Source organism: Eubalaena glacialis, chromosome 7, assembly GCF_028564815.1.
Source record: "Eubalaena glacialis isolate mEubGla1 chromosome 7, mEubGla1.1.hap2.+ XY, whole genome shotgun sequence".
In the NCBI taxonomy this organism is placed as follows: Eukaryota; Metazoa; Chordata; class Mammalia; order Artiodactyla; family Balaenidae; genus Eubalaena; species Eubalaena glacialis.
Genome location: NC_083722.1, coordinates 40,963,907 through 40,985,838, shown reverse-complemented (window position 1 = coordinate 40,985,838; position 21,932 = coordinate 40,963,907). Strand labels below are relative to the sequence as shown.

General features: G+C 51.3%; 1 protein-coding gene across 1 annotated transcript; it reads right to left on the bottom strand.

Annotated features, from left to right (window-relative positions):
• Window positions 1-8,158: 8,158 nt before the first annotated feature.
• IP6K3 (inositol hexakisphosphate kinase 3) lies at window positions 8,159-20,545 on the bottom strand. The gene is made up of 5 exons (XM_061196386.1): window positions 20,359-20,545; window positions 13,761-13,971; window positions 12,445-12,620; window positions 11,254-11,429; window positions 8,159-8,578 (listed from the first exon to the last, which is right to left on the bottom strand). Exons 1-5 carry the CDS (start codon window positions 20,543-20,545, stop codon window positions 8,159-8,161), a joined length of 1,170 nt encoding a protein of 389 aa, XP_061052369.1.
• Between the last annotated feature and the right edge of the window lie 1,387 nt (window positions 20,546-21,932).

Below are 21,932 nucleotides of genomic sequence, written 5' to 3'. Positions count from 1 at the left end.
CCCATTTTAGTATAAAAGAAGCCTGAATTCAAACTCTGGGAAGGTGGTTCTTTGGGACACCACTTCACGATCTTCTCAGTCTGCGGGCTTTCCGAATAAAGTCACTGTTCCATGCCCCAACAACTCGTCTCTCGATTTATTGGCCTGTCGTGCAGTGAGCTTGGACTGGGTAACATATTTATAACCACATATGTTTGATGGCTGTCCCGAGGCCCAAAGAGGAGGGTTATATGTATTTACTATCAGTATCAAGCTCCAGGCAGCTAGGGCTGTGCTGGGTGCCCCGAGGCCTTGTCTTTCTGCCTGAGGCCCCATCACAGCTGTGGCTTTGAATAGCACCTGGCTGGCCAACAGGTGTCTTGGGAGGCAGGGACAGAGGTCCCTCTGTCTTCAACAAGAGAAAGAGTAACATGGCTTTCACCTAACTTGAGGCACAAGCACAAGCACAAGGAGAGGTTGAGAAGAACAAGTGGAGCAGGGGAAACCCGAAACAGTGCCTCTGTCTAAGGCTCTCATTTCCCCAGCACAGCATCTTCTGGATCAGCCTGTGGTTGCCCTGGTTCAGTACCCACCTCTCTTCCCCCCACTGCAGGCTTGTATGACTTGATGGTTCAGTAGTGACGCTGTGGAGGCTGATAGACCTGGGTTGGAATGTGGACTCGCTCATTCATTCATTCATTCATCTAGGACTATCTATACAATTTGTGGGGGCCCAATGAAAAATGAAAATGTGAAGCTCCTTATGAAAAAATTATGAAAATTTCAAGACAGTAACAGCAGAGTATTAACCCGGGGGTGGGGTGGGGGGGGTGGTGCCTTCAGATCACAAACCCACGGAGCCAGCCCTGAGCTCCTTCCATGTGGTGGACAAAGCAGATGAGGGCCCTGATCCCATGGGTTTTACATTTAAGTGGGAGGAAACAGACAACAACCAAGCAAACATACCATAACAATAACAATAATAATCATAATGCTTTATACGTATTCAGTCCTTTAGTAAATGAACAAGATAATTTCAGATGTGATAAGTGCCAGGGAGGGGTCAAGTCAGGGTTCTACATCCACAGTGATTGGGGTGGGGGTGGGGTCTGGGTGGCCTGGAGGGGCTTGTGTTTGAGAGAGACCTGAGTCACACGAGGGGCAAAAGCGACTTCCAGGTAGAGGGGCAGCAAAGGCAAAGGCCTTTGGAGCAGCCAAACTTGGGTGGGCTATTTAATCACTCTGAGCCTCACCTCGTCATCTTAAAATGGGAATTATAATGATAAATTGACACGTACTGAGTGTTTTCTGTGTGCCTGGCAGTGTTCTAAAGGCCTTCCTATTGACTCATTTGGTCCTCACAATGGATCTCAGAGAAAAGTACCACTTTTATCCCCATTTTACAGAGTTGGAAACTGAGGCACAGAAAGGACAAGGACTTGCTGAGGTCACCGGGTGGGTAAGTGGCAGAGCCTGGACCTGGATCCCAGCTGACTGACTCCAGAGCCTGTGCACTTAACCCTCCATCAGATGCCTCTTCAGGCCTCTGTGCAGCATTATCGTTGTGAACTGCATGCATGGTGTGTTTCTGTATTTTCCCAGGGGGCACTGGGGGCCTCTCTGGCCTTGTTTTACCTTGTCACTCGCGGCCCCCCATGCCTGTGGGTGATTGGAGCCAGAGTCTGGGCTCACTGGCTTGTCAGTCACCGGACGCCATTCTGTGCACATTAATAGGCGTTGCCTGGAATGTGGCTTGGCAGTGCCAGCCCCTCAGGGAGTTGATGACCATGTTAACACCCACCTGCTGACTGTCACTCATTCCACACTGAATGCAGCCTCCCCTGGCTCCTTGAAAAACCCCAGCGGGGCTGCACCTCCCGATCCATTTAGGATGGGTATTTGGGCTTTATGGAGCCCTACTAGTTCTTTATAGAAACCAGGCACCATCAGGGGGAGGAGAGAGGAGGGAGGGAGCACTGCTTCAGTTTTTCAAGTTATAATGATCCCAGTCATTGAAACACCGAATCGCACATTTAAATCGCTTGAAAGTAAAAATATCATTTTGTAATGCTGCTGTTAATAATGTAAACATTAAAAACAAATTAAATACTTAGCTGTATTGTGGGGCACGATTGCCTGATTTTTCTTCTTTCAGCTTCTTCAACTGGAGGAAATGATTGGCTGCAGTACCCAGATATGTTACCATTAAAAGTGGGTCTGGAAAAAAAAAAAAAGTGGGTCCAGACTTGCACTGGAGGACCTAGTCATTTAATGCCCCTGGAAGGGTCACGCTGGAAGCAGATTGCTGCCTTTTTCTGGAGGTGAGCTTTTTTTCAAGATACATACGTGTTGGAGGTGTGCTGGGAGATGCTGGGGTCTTAAATTTCAGCCTAATACATCCAGGCCCCTCAGCTCTGTTGAGATATCTTGTCATCTGCCCCAGGGACCTGCCTCCCCACCTTCACTCTGCTCTCTACTCAATGCCACCTCAGAGAGGCTTTCCCTGGTCCCCATTCAAAGTAGCAGCCCTATCAGTTTTGGTTCCCTTTTCCCTCCAAGCACTAGTCACTATCTGACAACAGGCCCTGGCAAACAGTCATCTCTCACCAAAGGAATCTGAAGAGAAAGGACGTTAGAATAAACCGAGGTCTCCCAGCCTACCTGTCCCCACCCCTTCTTCTTTTTTTTTTTAATCTTTATTGGAGTATAATTGCTTTACAATGGTGTGTTAGTTTCTGCTTTATAACAAAGTGAATCAGTGATACATATTCATATATCCCCACATCTCCTCCCTCTTGCGTCTCCTTCCCACCCTCCCTATCCCACCCCTCTAGGTGGTCACAAAGCACTAAGCTGATCTCCCTGTGCTATGCGGCTGCTTCCCACTAGCTATCTATTTTACATTTGGTAGTGTATATAAGTCCATGCCACTCTTTCACTTCGTCCCAGCTTACCCTTCTCCCTCCCCGTGTCCTCAAGTCCATTCTCTACATCTGCGTCTTTTTTAAAAAATTAATTAATTAATTAATTAAATTATGGCCATGTTGGTTCTTTGTTGCTGCTCACAGGCTTTCTCTAGTTGCAGCGAGCGGGGTATACTCTTCGTTGCGGTGCAAGAGCTTCTTATTGCAGTGGCTTCTCTTGTTGCGGAGCACGGGCTCTAGGCATGCAGGCTTCAGTAGTTGTGGTTCGCGGGCTCTAGAGCACAGGCTCAGTAGTTGTGGCACACGGGCTTAGTTGCTCCGCGGCATGTGGGATCTTCCCGGACCAGGGCTCGAACCCGTGTCCCCCGCATTGGCAGGCGGATTCTTAACCACTGCGCCACCAGGGAAGTCCCTATGTCTGCGTCTTTATTCCTGTCCTGCCACTAGGTTCTTCAGAACCATTTTTTTTTTAGATTCCATATATATGCGTTAGCATACGGTATTTGTTTTTCTCTTTCTGACTTACTTCACTCTGTATGACAGACTCTAGGTCCATCCACCTCACTACAAATAACTCAATTTCGTTTCTTTTTATGGCTGAGTAATATTCCATTGTATATATGTGCCACATCTTCTTTATCTATTCATCTGTCGATGGACACTTAGGTTGCTTCCATGTCTTAGTCATTGTAAATAGCGCTGCAATGAACATTCCCACCCCCTCTTTAGAGGTCTGAGGGAGAAAGGTGGAGGGCAAATTGGGGGCGGGTAGATTTCTGGATTTTGTTCTAGGATGAGCTCTCAAACTTCCTGTCCCATCTCAGGGCAGCTTAGTGACAAAAGGGAGGGGTTCTGAGCAATGCCTAATGGAAAGGAGCCAACCTGGGTGCAAGTCAACCTGTCTGGCCGGCGCCTGACTTGGTGTCATCCCAGAGCTGCTTTCCTCCCTCCCTCCCTCCCCTCTGATTCTTGGCACCCACACTTTCATTTTTGTTCTTTCCCTCATCTTCTGTTTTATGTTTTGGCCACAGAGGATGCAGATTTAAATCAAAAGTCCAAAGCTTAGATCATTCTGAAGAGCTGCTGAGAGTGGTCTTGCCTTGCCATGTGTTTTATTAGACTGCTTCCTTCCCTTTCCAGCATGGTCTAAAAGGCTCCGTGCAGCTGGGAAGAGGGATGGGGCTGCGAGGGTGCTGCCCAGAGGACCAGGCTTTCCTGATGACATTGCATTATGGAAAAGCTGTAATAACACGCTGCTTTTGAGCTTCCTCTTCAATCACACAGGGGACTCCAGAGGGACAGAGGTGGGGCTGGCTGACTGTCTCCCAGGCTGCCCTTGTCCCTGCACCCCAGCCGGTGGGGGGGGTGGTCAGGAGCAGCTGCTCCTCCCCATCGTCTGTCTTGAGGACCGAGTCAGAGGTCCCGTGGGACAGATGAGGAAACTGAGGTTGGGGAGAGGCTAAGCCAATCTCCAGCACTCTGGGCACACTCATTGTGTGAGGACACGGCCTGGGGGAGGATCTGGGTCAGAACCCGCAGTTCTGGCGCTACCAGTCCCCTGCTAACCCCACATGCCCCCCACTTGCTCTTTATGTCTCTGTTTCTCCCCCCATAAGTCAGGTATCAATTTGACGTGAGGTTTATGGAGAAAGAGGTTACAGTAGAGACAGACTAGGTTCTCATCAAACCCATTTCCTCATCCTGTGCACACAATTAAAGTAATCTCAGCCCCCCCACTCCATCTGGGTAGGGCCACAGGATGGGATGTGAGGGCTGCCTTCTCCATGCTGTCTAAATTTCAGGACTGTGGTTGAAGATGGTGGTGTCACAGGATGGAAGGATCCTGGATCCCTGGATGACTGTGTGGAGCAGAGGCTCTCTGCCAACCCAAGTGGATTGAAATGTGAAGCCACTGATATTTGGAGATTGTCTGCAAATAGTTATCCTCCTCTGACTACTACCTGTGTGTTTCTCAGTTCAAAAAAGAAGAGAGCTCCCCAGTCTGGGTAAGAGAGGCTCTTGCAGTGTTCCAGATGAGAGCTAGCAGTAGAGGCAGAAGGTTCAGAGGCCCTTTCTAACTCTCACATTCTGGGGTTTCTCCATTTCCATCTTAATCTCCCTCAGTGCCCCGTACATCATCCTTCTGTGGTCAACACAGGCCACTCGCTGTGCCCTGAGCAGAATGCTTGATTCCCTGTTCCTGTGGTTGTTGATCCTTTTCCTGGAACACCCGCCCTTCTTGATCACCTTTCAGACCTGCCTCCCTTTCAAGGCTCAGCTTCACCTCTGTGATCACCCCATGTGGCAGGGAGTCCTCACTGCCTCTGCTCTCCTGTGTAGCACTCTGCACTGCTAAGCAAACGGCCCCCATCGCCTGTTGAAGCACCCGTGATATTTTCACATGAGGGTCTTTACTCTCTCATTAAGTCATAAGGTTCTTAAGGATAACATCACAATCCTCACACTTCCTGGTTTCCTATAAGGCCCTGGCACTGTGCAGCATGTACCAGGCACTTGGAAAATATCTGTTGGGTGGATGAATGGAGGGAAGGAAGGACAGATGAATGAAATTGTGAACAAATGAATGAGATAATTGGCCAGATTTCCAAGGGTCTCCACCATCTGGGCTCACTCCATCTTTCTGTTCACTTCTACTTCCAGCCACAAAACCCCCACTCTGACTGGGCTGGTCTGTCAACAGACTCACGAGCCTGCTGGATTTTTCCGTCCTTCCACTACCCACCCCTCACCAATGCCCCAGCCCCTTCCCACTCCTGTCACCTTTCATGGCCCAGATGAAGTCTCACCTCCTCCAAGTTTCCGTGATGACTCAGCTCTCCACAGACCTGTTCAACTTTATTACAGGATTGATCATCTGTACCGTGTGGATTAATCCGCTGTATCATTGGGTAGGTACTGTGTGGTTTGTGGTCAGTTCATTTGTGTTTTTCTTGCGTCCTCAACTAGAATCTAAGCTCCCAAGAGCTGGATCATCCATAGCACTTAGCAAAGAGATTAGCAGGGAACAGCTGAGCAGGACAGGGATGCGCTTGCCGATTGCTGGATACCTGGGGCTCCCTCACCCTTTTGCCATTTTTCAGTAAACCCAGATTGGAGAGCAGACACATACACACCCATCACCTTCGCTTCTCTCTGAATCTTTCTGTTCTTCTCCCTCTACCCAGATTTGCAATACTTGGGTGGACCCATTCAGCCAAGTTGCTGAATCTGCAAAGCCTCACACAAGCTTCCAGACCACAGTTGCCCCTCTGAGTCCAGGAGTCTAGGAAGAACAGTCTAAAACGGTAGCCAACTTTATCCCTTGCAACAAACTGCACTATTGTTGGTGACATCTTCAGGAGGAGGAGAGAATCATTTGGGCTGAGCCTCGAAAGATTTGCAGAGGAGGAAGAAGGCCGCCCGTGAAGGGCACCATGGGGTAAAAGGGTAGCGGGTCATCACATCGGCAGGAAGAAGGAGCCAGCCACGGAGAGCAGTTGCAGCATGGTTAGCCACATGGGTGGCCAGTCCTAAAAGACTTAGATTCCAGCTGACGTTCCCCTCAGCCTCAGGCAGCTCCCACAGTACAAAAGGCAGAGAATGGGGACAGAAATCAGAAGCTCAGCCAGGGAGCTTTGGACTTGGTTGATGTGGTACCAGGTTCTCAAGCAAGGAAGTGGCCCAGAAAAAGCAGTATATCGGACTCCCTTTCATCATTAGCAAATATTTTGTTTTCGGCTGACTTCCTTTTGCCACTCAGTGTACTTTGACTCAATTCTCCACCATGGACACAGGGCATGCAAATCAGTCACATCTTTACCTTGGCCAAACATGAGTAGGCAAGTTACCTTGCTCGGAAATCCATATAATGTAAACTAAAATTAAACCAAGAGTTTTTATTGTCAGGCACTCTTTCCTTCTATTGGTGTGGATTTTTTTTTTTTTTTTTTTTTTTTTGGTGCGGATGTTTGAAAGTTGATGGTAATTAGCTATGAGAATACAAAAATGGTTTCATTTTGCGCTGTATAAGGTTCACATGAAAGGACCACTTACTTCTCAGGTCTGGTGCCCGCCTTGTGATACACGCAGATATTTTATTAGCTACCATTTCTCACCCAGGTTCCCCGAAGGATTGCAGGAAATCAGTGAAGTGTTCTTGCTGTGTATACTTTAATCACCCATAATTTGGAATTACCATACAGTATGATGATCAGAATCAACAAACAGAAAGGGTAATAATGCACACCAAATAATCACTGGTAACCTCAGCAATTTTATTAACAAATTTATTTTCCTAATTGGGTAATGTATCTCAGTGCTTGACTCGAGGGCATTATAATAGGTTTCCACACTGCAGAAGAAGGAATTAATTAGAACCATTTGCTCTCAGTTCTGTATTTACACTTGTCCACCCATCTGGTAAACATTGCCTGGTTTCCTGGGTCCTCCAGGCTCCTCTCTTCTGACTCCCCCACCCACCCCCTAAATAAATAAATAGAAAGCGGAGAGTAGAAGTTTACATCTTCCTTATGCGCAGTTCACCCCTACCAGAAGCTGCATTTCATGGTCAGAATCTGAAAAAATCATCACTTCCCATAGGACCCACCTCTCCACAGGCCAAAATGGGGAAGCTGGGGTCTTGGTTTGCCAGTACTGTGTCTGGGATTGTCCTTGTCCATTCAGAACCTGGGGACAAACCTGGTGAGATGGGCAGATCTGTCCCAGTTCACCCTGCCCCACCAACAGTGCCTCTGAGGAAGGTAAGAGACATTCGTTAGCTCTGTCTGCCCTGGGAGCCAGCAGCCCATGTGAGCAGAAAAACGATAACCAGGGAACTCATTCTTCCAGGCTTCCTCAAGTAAGGTTTTTTTTTTTTTTTTTTTTTTGCCTTACAGCTTGTGAGACTGCAGCATGACAACAAGAAAGCATCTTTAAATGCAAATACTCCAGAATCTCACTGTAATGCTGGCCTCTAACTCCTCTGCACCACACCCTTTACTCCAGAAAGGCACCATTTCATCCTGCTGTGCAGCCTACGATGACTGGCATGAGTGCAAGATGCCAGGGTACGTGAATCACCTCCAGAGCTGGTTTCCTTAGCAGCTGTTAGTATAGCCTGCCATGTATAGAGATGGCTTTTGAATGTAGATATAATTATTACAGATACATCTCAGGGGCGTGTAGACTACCCTAGCTACCAACAGGCCCCTTTGGAGAGCTATCCTCCAGAAAAATCTGGATGGGCCCAACAAGTCTCATTCTCCTTCTTGAATATCCTGCAAGATCTGGATGAGGTTTTCCAGGCCAAAGATGTAGCCTGGATCTGGTCCATCGTAGGTGGTGTGTTCATTCCAGGAGCCTTTGTAGGTTGTGTGAGCAAAGTCGATCATCCGGATGTCAACTTTGACAACATTGCTGCCGTGGGGCGTCTGCAGAGTCTCCTGCCCATCATATATGATGAGGAGAGAGCTGGAGTAGAACCGGTATGAACTCTGGCTCCTAATGACTGAGAGGAGGGCCTGGAGCTGGCGCTGGATGGGCTCTAGCAGCTCCGTCCGGAACCGGGTCCCATCGTGCAGGAACTGATAAAGCGCTTGTCTGAAGCCCTCCACTGAGAGTTTTCTTCCATAGTACTTGTCTTTGAAGAGAAAGTGCTTCTTATCGGTTTGATAAACCTTACATTAAAAAGAAGATAGAAAATGTGAAGAATTGCAAACAAACAAAAAAAATCACATCTGCTACAGTGGCAGCATCACAATCTACCTAATATATAAACAGATTTCTAGAGATGCAGGGCAAGAGTGGCTGCAATGACTGGCAAGATGATCTTTCATCAAGCACCAGTGTAACTTTTACATTTTAAAATGCTTTCTGTGCAAGCCTTTAATAGGAATCCAAGGTCTAAAGATCCTTCATCCTATGAAGGTGACCCTCCGCCCACCAGGAAAAGGTATGGATCTCCTTTCTTGTGAATTTCCAATGTCAACCTCCAAACCATGATTTAAACCCTGGCTTCTGGCCCTCTTTAAATATTAGCAAACCCAAGCGAGAAAGCTTTAGTGGGAATCTGAAATCACAGCCAATGGCCTTGGAAAGCCAAGTAGATTAAAATTTCCCCCAACAAAGTTTATGAAGTCCTTTCTCTGCAGATTCTAAGAAAACCGTAATGGCTCTGGGGGTAGAGTGGGGTGAATTGTTTGGAGATGAAAAGACAGGCTAGATCAGGTGTGGATGGAGTTTTCAGGCAGCCAGTGAGGTTGAGGGGAGCCTGGATGGAGCAGGGAAGGTTCACAGCAGCTCTGTGGGGCTGGTGCCTCCTCTCCTTATCATCAGCTCTTCTCCCCTCCCCTGTCATGTCTTGGCCACCGGAAGGGAGCAGATGGAGGAGAGATGCTGATGGGGGAGACAGTGGCAGCTGCTCCCATTTCATTCAGATGGCAGAGGCAGGCAGAGGCTGAATGGAGGTCAGTGGCTGGCATGGCCAGAGGGTGAGTTGGCACACCTCTGCCTGGCACACCTGGGAAGGGCTGCCCGTACCTGACCAAGACAGTTTCTCAGGTCTTCCCTGCCTTCAGATTACATGATATGTTTACAGAAAACAGGAATTGAGAAAAAAAAAAAAAAAATCAGAAAGATACCATAGACTTGGTGTTGCCTTTGGAGGGCTGGAGATCAGCTGCTACAATTAACCATCCTAAGCACACGACAGGCATCTCTTTCTAAATAAATCAGATCAATTTCAGAAGGTTTGAGGTCCAGAGAGAGATTCCATGTACTCCACAAATTGTCACACTCCATTCTCTTGAGGACTGCATTCCAAGCCTTCCTAGGGACATCTGTGCCACACATTTATAGACTCAACTTCCAGCTTCAAGGGGTGGCAGTTTCAATTAAGGAAAGCGATAACGATTACCGTCAAATCCGTGTCTGGTTTTGCTTTGAGTAGATAGACTCTAAGAGTGAACCACTGGAGAAAGTTTATTTCCTCCTGTTCTCCTGCAGCCCTGGCTATAAACCACATCAGAACAGCAAAAATGAAGTGTGGAGTCGGGGCAATAAAAAATTAACCATTCCTTTACTGGGCTTTGCAGGTTATGACCTTCCCACTTTGTTAACGAGAAGAGGTAGCAAGCAGAAGCAGAAAAGGCAGAGAAAGAACAGGGAATGGCTAATAAGGATTCAAAGAGCAGATTGCCTGCCAGCATCTGAGAAGGAGAGGGTTCAGCTTCATGGTTCAAGAGAACGAGGAACCAACGGAGCACACAGAGAAGCTTTCTCTCAGTTTTCTCCCAGACCTGCTCACACACTGTCATCAAAGGTCTGCTCTCAACATGGGCAGGACCAACGTGGTCACGTGGAAAGTTCCAACTGCCAGAGACCCTGAGATGAGTTTAAAAATAGTGGTTTCTTAAATTTTGTTGATATACAGTTGATTTACAATGTTGTGTTAATTTCTTCTGTACAGCAAAGGGATTCAGTTGTATATATTCTTTTCCATTATCGTTTATCACAGGATATTGAATATAGTTCCCTGTGCTATACAGTAGGACCTTGTTGTTTATCCATCCTATGTATAATAGTTTGCATCTGCTCATCCCAAATTCCCAATATATCCCTCCCCCCACCCCCTCCCCCTTGGCAACCACAGTGTGTTCTCTATGTGAGTCTGTTTCTGTTTCATAGAAGTTCATTTGTGTCATATTTTAGATTCCACATATAAGTGATATCATATGGTATTTGTCTTTCTCTGTCTGACTTACTTCACTTAGTATGATAATCTCTAGGTCCATCTGTGTTGCTGCAAATGGCATTATTTCACTCTTATTATGGCTGAGTAGTATTCCACTGTATATATATATATACCACATCTTCTTTATCCACTCATCTGTCGATGGACATTTAGGTTCTTTCCATGTCTTGGCTATTGTAAATAGTGCTGCTATGCACATAGGGGTGCATGTATCTTTTTGAATTACAGTTTTGTCCAGATATATGCCCAGGAGTGGGATTGCTGGATCATATAGCAATTCTTTTTTTTTTTTCATATGGCAATTCTATTTTCAGTTTTTTGAGGAACCTCCATACTGTTTTCCAGAGTGGCTGCACCAATTTACATTCCCCCAAAATGGTGGGGTTTTGATATCACTATCCTGAAAGGCGCTCTTTAAAAAACCCAGTGTGTCCTAGACCAGGATACGCGTTTTCTTGGTGAAAGAGGTGCTTGGCCGCCGTCTCTGTTGCTCCCACAAAGTGAAGGGTCCTGCGGGGGGCAGCAGCATCTGGATGGGAGACATCCTTGTCCCTAGCGGACATGCCAGGATGCCCAGCCCCACAGATGTCCCCCACCTACCTGCATGCCGCAGATGCGCGCGCCCAGGCAGGCCGAGGTGCTCCGTGCACACTTCCTCATGTGGCGGGCCTTCTTCTCCTCCGACGCATCGTCCCCGTGCTGCCGGGTCCCCATCTTCAGGTCTAAGATGCAGGGATGCTTGTACTGTGACACGACGTTTTCCAGCAGCAGGAACCCTGGTCATGCTACTTTAAGGAAGGCTTCTGAGGACATAAAAGCCACTGCCCCACAGGAGGCGGTTAGCAGGCCTCTGAAGCTGGCTGGAGATTCCCTCCTCTGAGCCTCATCCCTTCACTCCCATTTCTTTCATTACAGACCAGCCTGTCAGTTGCTATGAAGATTTCAAGGTATTAACTTTGCAGGCTGCTTTCATAAGTCCATTCATTTAGGGGGAGTTGATGAGGATGTGAGCTTCTTTTTCTTTTCCTTTTTGCTCTGAGGTTGTAATTTAAATGCAGGAGTGAAATCCCTGGCAGGCCATGCCCAATTTACATTTTATGGCAGAAAATCATAATGCTAAAACCTCGAGTCACTGAATGGGCCAATACCTTTTGGGAGAAGTGGGTTGATGTTAGCTTCGGAGATGAGTTGCAGGAATATTAATTTCAGCGGAGTAATTATCCTGCAAAAGCTTCTTACGGATGAGGGTTGCAGATGTGGCTTAGTAAATACAGAGAAACCAGCCACCGGTTTGCGTTTGCGGGAAGGAGCCAGAGGTGACAAAAGGGGGGCATTTCAAGCCTGAATTTGCTCTCTGAGTTTGTGGGAGGTGTAAAAGGGAGGTTGGGTGCAGGGACCCTCCCACCCTTTGAACCCACACCCCTACCCCCACCCAGCGTGGAAGTCATCTTTCCTATCTGCCCACAGCGACCCCAGCCCTGCCCATCCCCACTGCCCAGGTGGCAGAGACACAGCCAGTGGCCCAAACAGGGGCACTCTGTTCAGCTTTTCCCCCAGTCCTCCTTCCCCAGCCTCTGGTTTTTCTTTTGGAGAGATCTGCTTTCTCCTAGGTCCCAGGTTGGAGGGCTTGTGCCTCCCACTCTCCCTCACATCAGGCTCTCTCTCCCTACCCACACCTCCCTTGGCCCTGCCCCCAAACGTCTGTCTATCACCCCCTTCACCGCCCCGCGCCCCTGACAGCACCGTGCACAGTGGTGGCTGGGCGGGCGGGCGGGTCATGGGCAAGGATACGGTGCCTCTTGTTCTCAGGGTACTCAGTGCACAGGCGGCTCAGGTGGGCCTGGTGGCAGTGCAGGCCCCACGGGTTAAAGCTTCTCCTCTCTGTCTGGTTCCCTTTCACATCCTCCACCAGGGAGGGGACCTGGGCCTTGAGGTGGAGCTCGGACCTCAGGAGCGCTGTGGCTGGGCTGCGGGTGAGGGGAGCACACGACAGTCAGGGCCCCTGTGACTGGCTGGGCTCTCCTGGCTGGACCCTGATGTGGACTCTCCCTGGCTACACCCTGATGTGGACTCTCCCTGGCTACTCTCAGGATGCCTGCAGGACCTCGGAGTGCCCTGCCGGCCCTGCTCAGGCCCCGGGGCACCAGATCAGGCCACGCTGCAGGCCTCGCAGGGGTCTTTCTAAAGTCCGGAATAACTCACCGGAGCATGTCACCTCCTCAGGGGGCTGAGGCGGTTTAAATTCACTTGTAAATGACCTGGGTCATTACCTCTCTATGGAAGCAACACAGTATAGAGGCAGCGACCCTGCCTGGAATGAGAAGGCTGGGGGTTAGGCTGTTACTGTGGCTTCAGATGCCATGGGGGGAAGAATCATAGGTCCTTGGTCCACCCTCTCCTGCCCTCTGCATCTTGGCTTCCCCGTCTGTAACATGGAGATAATATGCACTGCTTCCTGACGCCAAGCCAGGAGGCTTAATTAGATCCTTGGGGAAGGGAGGTACTTTCATTGTATTAGCTCCCTTTTGTTTCCCATAAGTGTTTAAAAAATCCCCAGGGATCCTTTTCATCTGAGAAAGGTCAGCTAATCTGAGAACTCTCCAAGGACCTTGGGCGTCCTGAGCCGCCTGAGTCTCCAGGGTCCCACGGAGCCCTGCAATTGACCTCTCTCCTCGTCCCGTCTCGACCGCTAAGGAAGATGATTTAAGAGAGGCATTAGCCACACTTTTCCTTTATGTCAACTATTCTGGGGTTTCTGCTCTGCACCTTTTCCCCCTCCAGAGACACCTCATCGTCTCAGTGAAACAGGTATTTAATGAAACAAATATACACCGAATGTCGGCTCTGTATAGGACTCGGCTTGTGCATCCACTTCCAAGATGAAATGCATTGAAATCCTCCCTCTAGAAGTGGCACCAAAGAAAATGCATTCCTTTTTTTTTTTTTGGTCACGTGGCTTATTCTAGACAGAGCCTTCATCTGAATTTCTCCTTTTCTTGGTTCTGGCCCTAATGGGGAGCCATCGGCCTGGGCACAGGTGGGAGCAATGCTGGTCCCTGCTAGGGACGTGCTGCCCGGGTTCTGTCATCCTGCCAAGTGGCCCTCACCTCTCCCTGAGTGAGTGTGCCCGCTGGGTGTGCTGCCACTGGGGGAGGGAGAGGGCACCGCCGCCGCTGGTGGTCTGCTGGAGGGTCTGCCATATGGCCACGGCCGCCGACTCCGTGGAGACCTTGAAGGGCCCCCGGCTCTCCTTCAGTGGGTTGGCAACGAGGCTGAGATGGCCTCGGCTGTCTTTCCGGAGGTGCACAGTGATGGTGCCTGCAGAAGGGGAGGGGTGGAGAAAGCAGATGACATTTACGGAGTGGAGGCAGTGTGATGTCCTTTTGAACTATAGTTTAATGGCAGTGGTCAACCGCCCCCCTTCCCCAACTCGTCTCTCAAGGAAGAGCTATGGGGACTGGCCTGAACCCAATCCTGTTCCAGAATGAGCCCAGAGCTGCGGAGCCTGCAGAAAACGGCCTCGTACGGATGTTGGCACAGCTTCTGCTTCGTCACCTCTCCCTGCCCCTTCATGCTTGAAACAAAGCAGCCGCGTACATTTCGCCCTCATATCCCCACTCCTCTGTGCGCAAGCACACCACCCAGGCACCCCGCAGCACCCCACCCGGACCCAACCTGGGGGCATCTGAGCTGGTCCTCTGCAAAGAGGGCCCCCGCCTCTGAGTGGTAGTGAGGAAAGTCGGGGGCTCCTCTCATTCCTGCCCCTTGTCCTCTGCCTCCTTTGACACCCTGGCTCTCCCCTCTGTTAACCTGTATCTGAGCAGCTTCTTCCAGGAAGCCTTCCTCTAACAGCCTCCTGGTGCTCTGGTTGCCCCTTCGTTCATCCTCTCCCCATCCCTGGCTTTCACATTGACATTCGCCATTGCCTTTGGTTAGACGCACAGCACATGAAGATTATGGACAGAATGTGGTTCTTTGATAGAAAACAGAAGGCGTGTGAGATTTCTCCAATGGTACCTCCTAACCACCGGTGTTTGTAATCCAGGCATGACATCCTACTCCAGTCACTGGCTGTGATAGCGAAGGATGTGAGGACACCCACTGAACCCATGTGCTAGCCGAGCTTCTCCTTTAGGACACTGACCAGGTCAGGTCATTGGCTCTGGCCTGTACATTAATGGCTCTGTGGTCTTCTTTGGACTTCTCGCTCTGGTAGCAGGGTCCAGCCCTCCCTCTGTGGGTGCCCAGCCTCGCCAGAATTCTGGTGAAGGTGGAAGATACTCATGGTCGTGGCCCAGGAGACGGCCACACAAATGTTTTTGAGAGAACCGGATCTCTACAGAGTCCTTTGTTCCCTGTTCTTCCTGCAGCTGATGCCGTGAGGACCCTCTCTTTGCTCCTTCTCCTACCAACCCGTTCTCCATCCATCTTGTGCCTGGGGGCTGACTCTGGCACGCACCAATGGCTCCTTTGCCTGACAGTTGGGCCAATGAGGGACACTGGCTGGAGATGGGGGGAGGGGAGGAGAAAGGTTGGGGCTTTATCCCACTTGTTCCCTCCCTGCTGCGGCGTGGCTCTGCCGTGGCTGTGTTTCTCTGCAGCCTCCCTCTTGCTCAGCTCCACCGTGCCCTCACCTCGGCCCTTCAGGCCTGGGGGTGGTTACAGACTTCCAGTCTTGCTGCCCCCTGGTTGCCTCACCATCCCCAGTTATTTCCTTTTTTTTTTTTTGGCAGCGCTGCATGGCATGTGGGATCTTAGTTCCCCAACCAGGGACTGAACCCGTGCCCCCTGCAGTGGAAGCATGGAATCCTAATTCCTGGACCGCCAGGGAAGTCTCCCCAGTTGTTCCCTTAATCCTGTGTGCAATTCTGTGAATAGTCCCTTGAAAAATTCTCTTTATTTAACTCCCTTGGCATGTACTGCTCTTTTTCCGCTGGGACCCTGACAGATGGGAGGGTTGTCTGTGGTCACATCCTCCCAGGTGTTGCTTTCCTCCCCCGGCCACTTGGTCACCTTCTCAGCGTTTAAGTGGTCATTTCTGCTGAACCAGCAGCCAGAGCAGCTGATTTCCCCTCGTGCGGCCCTGCCCGGCCCTCCTGGGCTGCTCAGAGCAGACACCCATTTTCAGGGCTGCTCTATAATTCAGCGAGTCATGCTCCAGGCCCGTCTGTGCCTAGCTCAGTGGTCTCCCTGGGCCAGGCCTGTCATCTCAGGTTCCCAGTGCCCTAATTCTGCAGCCTGAGCGTGACCTTCGGTTCCCTCCAGTTCCTTGAAAAACTCTGCTTTTCCTTAGATCATCCCAGGCCCCAGTGTCCCGTGAAGTAATCATGATAGTAACCATAACAGCGCACTTGAACCTGGCATTCTGTAGTTTACTTGGACAGTAGCCTGCATCCCTAGACCGAGCCCACCAGGGCTGTCCTGCTCATGAGAGCAGGGGGCTGATGGCAGGTCAGGGACACAAGTACAGTAGTAATAACCACTGCCTGGTCTTTAACACCTACTGTGTGCCAGCATTATGTGCATTTTGTTGATCACTAAGCCTGCAAGGCACTTGACTGTGGTCACTGAGGCTCAAAGAGATTGATAACTCACCCAAGGTCACACAGTTGGTAAGGGATGAAGGCCACGCCAGCCGTGAATATGGGAGACGGAACAGGCTGTCACACTGAGCCTGGGACTTAATCGGGAGACTCCTGTGTCATCACGCTATGTTTATCCGTGTGTGGATGAGGCACACTCCTGCTGTGTCCCCAGTCACATTTGTTCTGGTCATTCTGTTCCACAGGAGCGAACGGAGAGGCTACGATGCCACCACCTCGTGAGAGGGCCGTCAGTGCCGAGGGCCGGAAGTGGCAAGAAGCCCAAGGATACGGTGTTTCATTTCCAGCCTTGACTTCTCGGCGGGAGGGTCGCTGTGCTTGTTCCAGGGAGGAGGACTGACCTGGGAACCACCCCCAGGCCCCAGAACCTACCCCCCAGTTGTGAGAGGAAGGGGAGCTGGCTGGCCTCTGTGTTTGTCCTTGGGGGGCTTGGAGCCTCCTGGCTCCTGGGGAGGCAGGAAGGGGTGCTGGCCAAAGGCAAGGCCCTTTTGGATCTCGTTAAGTTCAAGTTACCATCCGGCGGCCGCCTGGCCTTTCCCACTTGTGAGGCGAAGGTGACAGGCCTGCCAGAAACCACGGTCCTGGGGAGCCCTGGGCCCAAGAGGCCTCCCTGGAGGGACAAGAAATGTGACCTTCACCCGCTTCTCCAGGCTCCAGCTCTTGTCTCATCTCATTCGTTCTGAGTGTCTAAATAGATGGAGGCAAGCAGAGGTGCAAATAACCCCAAACCAGTAAGATCCGAAAGTCTTTTCTATTTCTCATATTGTCAGAGCTACCCAGCCAGACTCCATGTCTCTGCCTTCCCACTCTGTCTCCCTGTGTGCCTCTCCCTGGCTCTGTGTCTCCGATGGTCTGTCTTCCTCCCTCTCTCACACACTCTCGGCTCAGCCTAGCCCATCCCTCTGAAACCTGGGACCATAGCACATAGCGGCCTTGCAAACAATCTCAGGTTGCCTGCCCTTGACAAGAGCAGCAAGTCAGTTGAATCCAGACTCCCTGGGGCTTGGATTGTTCTTTTAGTCAAAAGCCTTGTTGGCTCCAGCCTGGCCTCCAGCTTGCCTTGGGTGTCCATGGGGACTTGGTGGCCCACAGGCTCCCAACACTCTGCTGCCCCTGCCTGGCCAGGAGAGTGGGGGACCCCGGCCCTGTCTGCCTGCTCACCAGCCCCCCAAGCACCTCCATTGTGACCGTGTCAGCTGGGCAGACATGAGTGCTCACTGCCTTGGCTGACGTGCCCAGAGCATCTCAGCAATTTCGATTTGGCCGAGCAGCTTCCGTGAATATTCTGTCATGTATTTATTTTTAAGCTCATGAGAACATTTATTTGCCACTGTCTGTAATATGAATCTGGCTCATCCACTACCAACTTGACCTAGGAGTATGTCCTCACTCACCCAAAGCCGACGGCCAGACTGGGAGGCAGAGGGACACAGTCTCAAGATGCTGTCATGCCCAAGGAACCCAGCAAAGGGTCCAGGATGAGCTCCTGGCACAGGGAGGCTGCCCTTTGGAACGACGTGCCTGCCCAGCAGTCCGCTGCCATCACCGTGCTGGGAGTGAGAAGGAAGAGGGTGGGCTCCGGGGCATGTGGCGGCCACGTCAGGAACAGCCCTTCTTTCTGGGTTGTTCCCACCAGAAAGAAAAAGGAGACCCCTGTGGCAGCTTTGTGGGTGTTCGAGTTCCCCTGACCTGAGGTCACTAGCTGAGTGACCCTGGGCAAGTCACATCCCCTCCCACGTTGGGCTGGGTGACCCCTGAGCACTGGCATCTGAGGAGTTGTCTCTTCAGTGATAGATAGTCACGGGTGGAGCCGGCCTGGGGGGCCGAGAACCCACACTTGGGAGCCAAACTTGAATTCTGGCTCTGCCTCACTAGCTGTGTGGCCTGAGGCAAGTTGGGTAACCTCTCTGTGCCTCAGTTTGCTCACCTGTGAAATGGGGATGATAGAAGTACCTTCCTCAGAGGACTGTTGTCAGGATTAAACGAGTCAGTCATGGAAACTGCTTCCAGTGTGTCTGGCACTGAGTGAACACTAAGGGTTGGCCGATATTACTTTTCTTTTCTGGTGAAACAAGATGCCCGCACAGCCTGAGGTCCTTCGAGGGACCCTTTCCCATCCCAAACCTGACTTCAGCTCCCTGCCCCTGGCGTCTGAGGGCTTGAGGGTCCCAGTTCTGGGCCCTTTCTAGTGTCTCCTCAGATGTACGTTTCCTTGGGTGGTGCCTGGATGCTGGCACCACGTGGATCGTGTTCGGGCAGGTGAGGGAATCAGTGCTTCTGCATCATCGAAACTTCCTGTTTGGGTGTCACGCCAGCCCATGGGCTCTGCCTCCCCCTCCCCCTCAGCCAGGCTGTGTGGTCTCACCTGAGAGATGTCCTGTGGTTCCCTGACCCGGCCCCTCCCGACTTGTTTGCAAACATCATCTCCTGAATGAAGCCCCAAGGCAAAGACTGATGCATGAAGTGATGACTCAAATTAATCTATCAAGTTAGCAGGGCCCCAAGGCGGGTGATACCAGGATGAGCCCAACCTGAGAGGGAAGCAGGGCAGAAGAGGGGTCTGGAGAGTCGACAGTGCCCAAGACGCCCCAGAGTGGTGCGGTCCTAACCCACCCGCGCCCCCCCACCCCGAAATGGGGGATGGCTCGTGCAGACAGGGAACGGGGAGGGCACCGGGATGTGGTCCTGGAAACCCACCGGCCTCTTTCACTTCCCCGCTCTGCCTGGGGCTGCCCTGGCAGCCTGTATCAGCTCCAGAGCTGTGTCGAACCAGCGTGAAATGCTGCGGGCAGGAGGCCACCCCACCCGAGATCCTGCCGCCCCTTTGCTGGCTTGAGTTCAGTTGTGAAGGGCCAGATGTTAGTTCCAGTGGGTGCTCGGACAAGATGGGCAGTGATCCACAGCTGATGGGCAACACCGGCCTGCGGCCCCAGAGGGCCCCTGGGGAGGCCTGCAAAGGCTGTACACCAGCCATCCACCCCTGTCTCTCATTTGTCTTATCTCAGACTCTCAGAAGTGCTGGCAGCCCATGACTGAAGCAATGCCCAGGGCTCAAGGCCTTGGGCCCCTCTCAGTGGGTCTGAATCTGGAGCATGCTGAATACAGATTCCTGGGCCCTGACCCCAGGGATTCTGATTCAGAGGTCTTGAATGGGGCCTGGGAGCCTGCATTTAAACACACACACACACACACACACACACACACACACACACACACACACACCAGCAATTCTGGTAAAGTTGGTTGATCCTGGATCCCACTTTGAGAAACACCGATGAAGACAGGCCCCATCCTTCCCAGTTATCCACATCACTGAAATGCAGGTAAATTTTTAACTGACTTATTAGAGGTCTAAAATCCTCTAAAGGAGGTCTTTTCTCTGAGTATGTATCCCTTTGTGGGCCCGCGGCTGGCAGAGTCCTGCCTTGAGCCCTGTGAACCGCTTTTACCGAAGGCTGGATGTGAACAAAACAGCCTGCCCTGCGGATGCTGGCAGCCCACAGAGTGACCCTGTCCGGAGGCCAGCAAACAGCAGCCCTCCCTCGCCAGCCTTCCCCAGAACCCGCTCTGTGCTCAGATCCAGAACACACACTGCTCCGTGCACCGTTTCCCCAGCTACACCGTGGAAACGCCCCGGCTTTGCCCCTGGGTGAGGGTGGGAATTCTGGTTTCCCAAACACACTGTGAACCAGCCCCTCCATAACCTGTCTCAGACCCGAGGCTCCTGCCATGCACCTGGGTCACCTGAGGGAGGTGAAGGAGGTCTCCACCTGTCCTGTGTTTGCCAACCACAGTCATAGGACCCAGGCATGGCACTCCCAAAGCACAGACCAGGATGCCCCATCAGGGCGGGGTGGGGCTGGGGAATCACTTTATCCCATTCTCAATTCCTCGAAGCCTGGTGGCTTGAGCTAATTTGTAGGACGCCAAATGGCATAACACTCCAGGCCTGGAGGCTCAAAGAGTTCGGAGAAACTGGGGCTGTGAAGGCCAGCTGGGCTGTGGAGAGGGGCAGGTCTCCATGGCAACACTTCAACACACCACTGTGCTTGAGGAGGTGGCAGGTGTGTGCGCCTGCCCCATGCTGGCCCCAGACACTTACCTTTGTACTGCGGAGTGAAGCGCTTCATAGCCAGTGGCAGGGACTCGTAGAACCTCTGCTCCTGGGAGATGAGGGGCTTGCACACCGTGTGCTCATCATACTTTAGTACGCTCAGGTGACCTCCGACCTGGTGCAGGAAGGGCTCCAGGGGCACGCCAGGGGCGTCCATGCTGTCCTGCACCACCATGCTTCAGCGTGGGAAGGGGGCAACCCGCAAATCCACAAGAAGAGGGAGGGCCCAGGTCGAGGTAGCAGCTCCCAGACAGAAGGCAGGGCTGTCAGCAGTCCTCAACTTTCTCCTTCTTGGCCTTTATCGCTGTCATAGCACAGGTGTCTTCCTGGCTGAGGGCTCTTGGCGGCGTTCCTTGGAAAGCAGAGGAGGAAGGGAAAGGATGTGAGGGAGGTGGTGTGCTGGTGGGGGCAACACTTGAAGTCGCCAGCCACGACCCCCAGGTAGTTAAACAAGACTGTAAATAGGCATCGATTTCTTCTGGAATAATCTGTTACAAGCAACTGGTAACAGTTACTGCCTCTGGGGAGCAGGGCTGAGATGGAGACTTTTCACTAAATACCATTCTGTGCCTTTTGAATTTTAATATTAAAACGTTCAAAAAACAAAAAACAATACCTAAAACTGTAAGTTTTCAGAGTGCAGTGAGTATGTCTGAACTTCTCATGTCCCGTTGCCTGCCTTCCTTTGGGAACTTTGATCCCAACCCAACGAGAAGAGAGCAGAGTCCCTGCTGGTGGGGACTCACCATCCTGCAAGGGCTGGAGGGGTACAGGAATGCTTCGTTTTGATATTGCATATACACCTGCTGTGCACCGTCATGGCTCCACAACATCATTGCTGTGTGACCTGGGGAAGTTACTAAACCTCTCTGGGCCTCAGTTTCCCCGTCTGTAGAACACGATAATTATGATACCCATCTCGTGGACTTAGAGTTCAGAACTGAGATATAAGCCCATGAAAAGGTTAGCCCAGTGCCCGGAGCTAAGTGCTCAATAAATGTGATTTATCATGATTATTTCTAGCATTATTGCCATGGTGGTCATATTTTCCTACCAGCCCTGGGAGGGCCGGCTTTATCACTGCTGCTTGCAAATGAGGAAAGCAAGGCCTTCGATGGCTTGCTGGGGCCCACCTCAGGCCAGGAGCACAGGCAGAAGTTAAGCGGGGGCTCCTCGTCTGGTCCCCCACCATGTGTGCATCCTTCACCCTCCCTGAGAGCAGGCCTGCCGGACCTCAGGCAAATGCTGGAACTCTGGGCTGGAAACATGGCCCCTAAAGACATCCTGACTTTGTCTCAGGAGAGTGCCAAGGAGACACTGCAAGGGGAGGCTCTTGTGGTTTTATTCATCTGGTTCGAGAGGACATTCCCGCAGCGGTGCCCGTCACCACGGAGTTATTAATACTCTCTCCTCTGCTGGACTCCCGGCCGGCCAAGGATGCAACTAGGCTAGGCAGCGCTGGGCGTGATTAACCCTCTGTTGACCTTCAGTTTAAACCATGGGCATGGCTGGCTGGCTCCACACACAGCAGTACCTGTCAATTGGTTCAGGACTCCAGCTCA

What these genes read in the sequence shown, in the direction of transcription:
- IP6K3 (XM_061196386.1), bottom strand. Translation starts at nt 20,545, where the DNA reads ATGGTGGTGCAGGACAGCATGGACGCCCCTGGCGTGCCCCTGGAGCCC. An exon ending in GCACACTCACTCAGGGAGAG is followed by an intron (nt 12,621 to 13,760) that starts GTGAGGGCCACT and finishes CCTCACCCGCAG; the next exon opens with CCCAGCCACAGCGCTCCTGA. An exon ending in CGCGCATCTGCGGCATGCAG is followed by an intron (nt 8,579 to 11,253) that starts GTAGGTGGGGGA and finishes TTTTAATGTAAG; the next exon opens with GTTTATCAAACCGATAAGAA.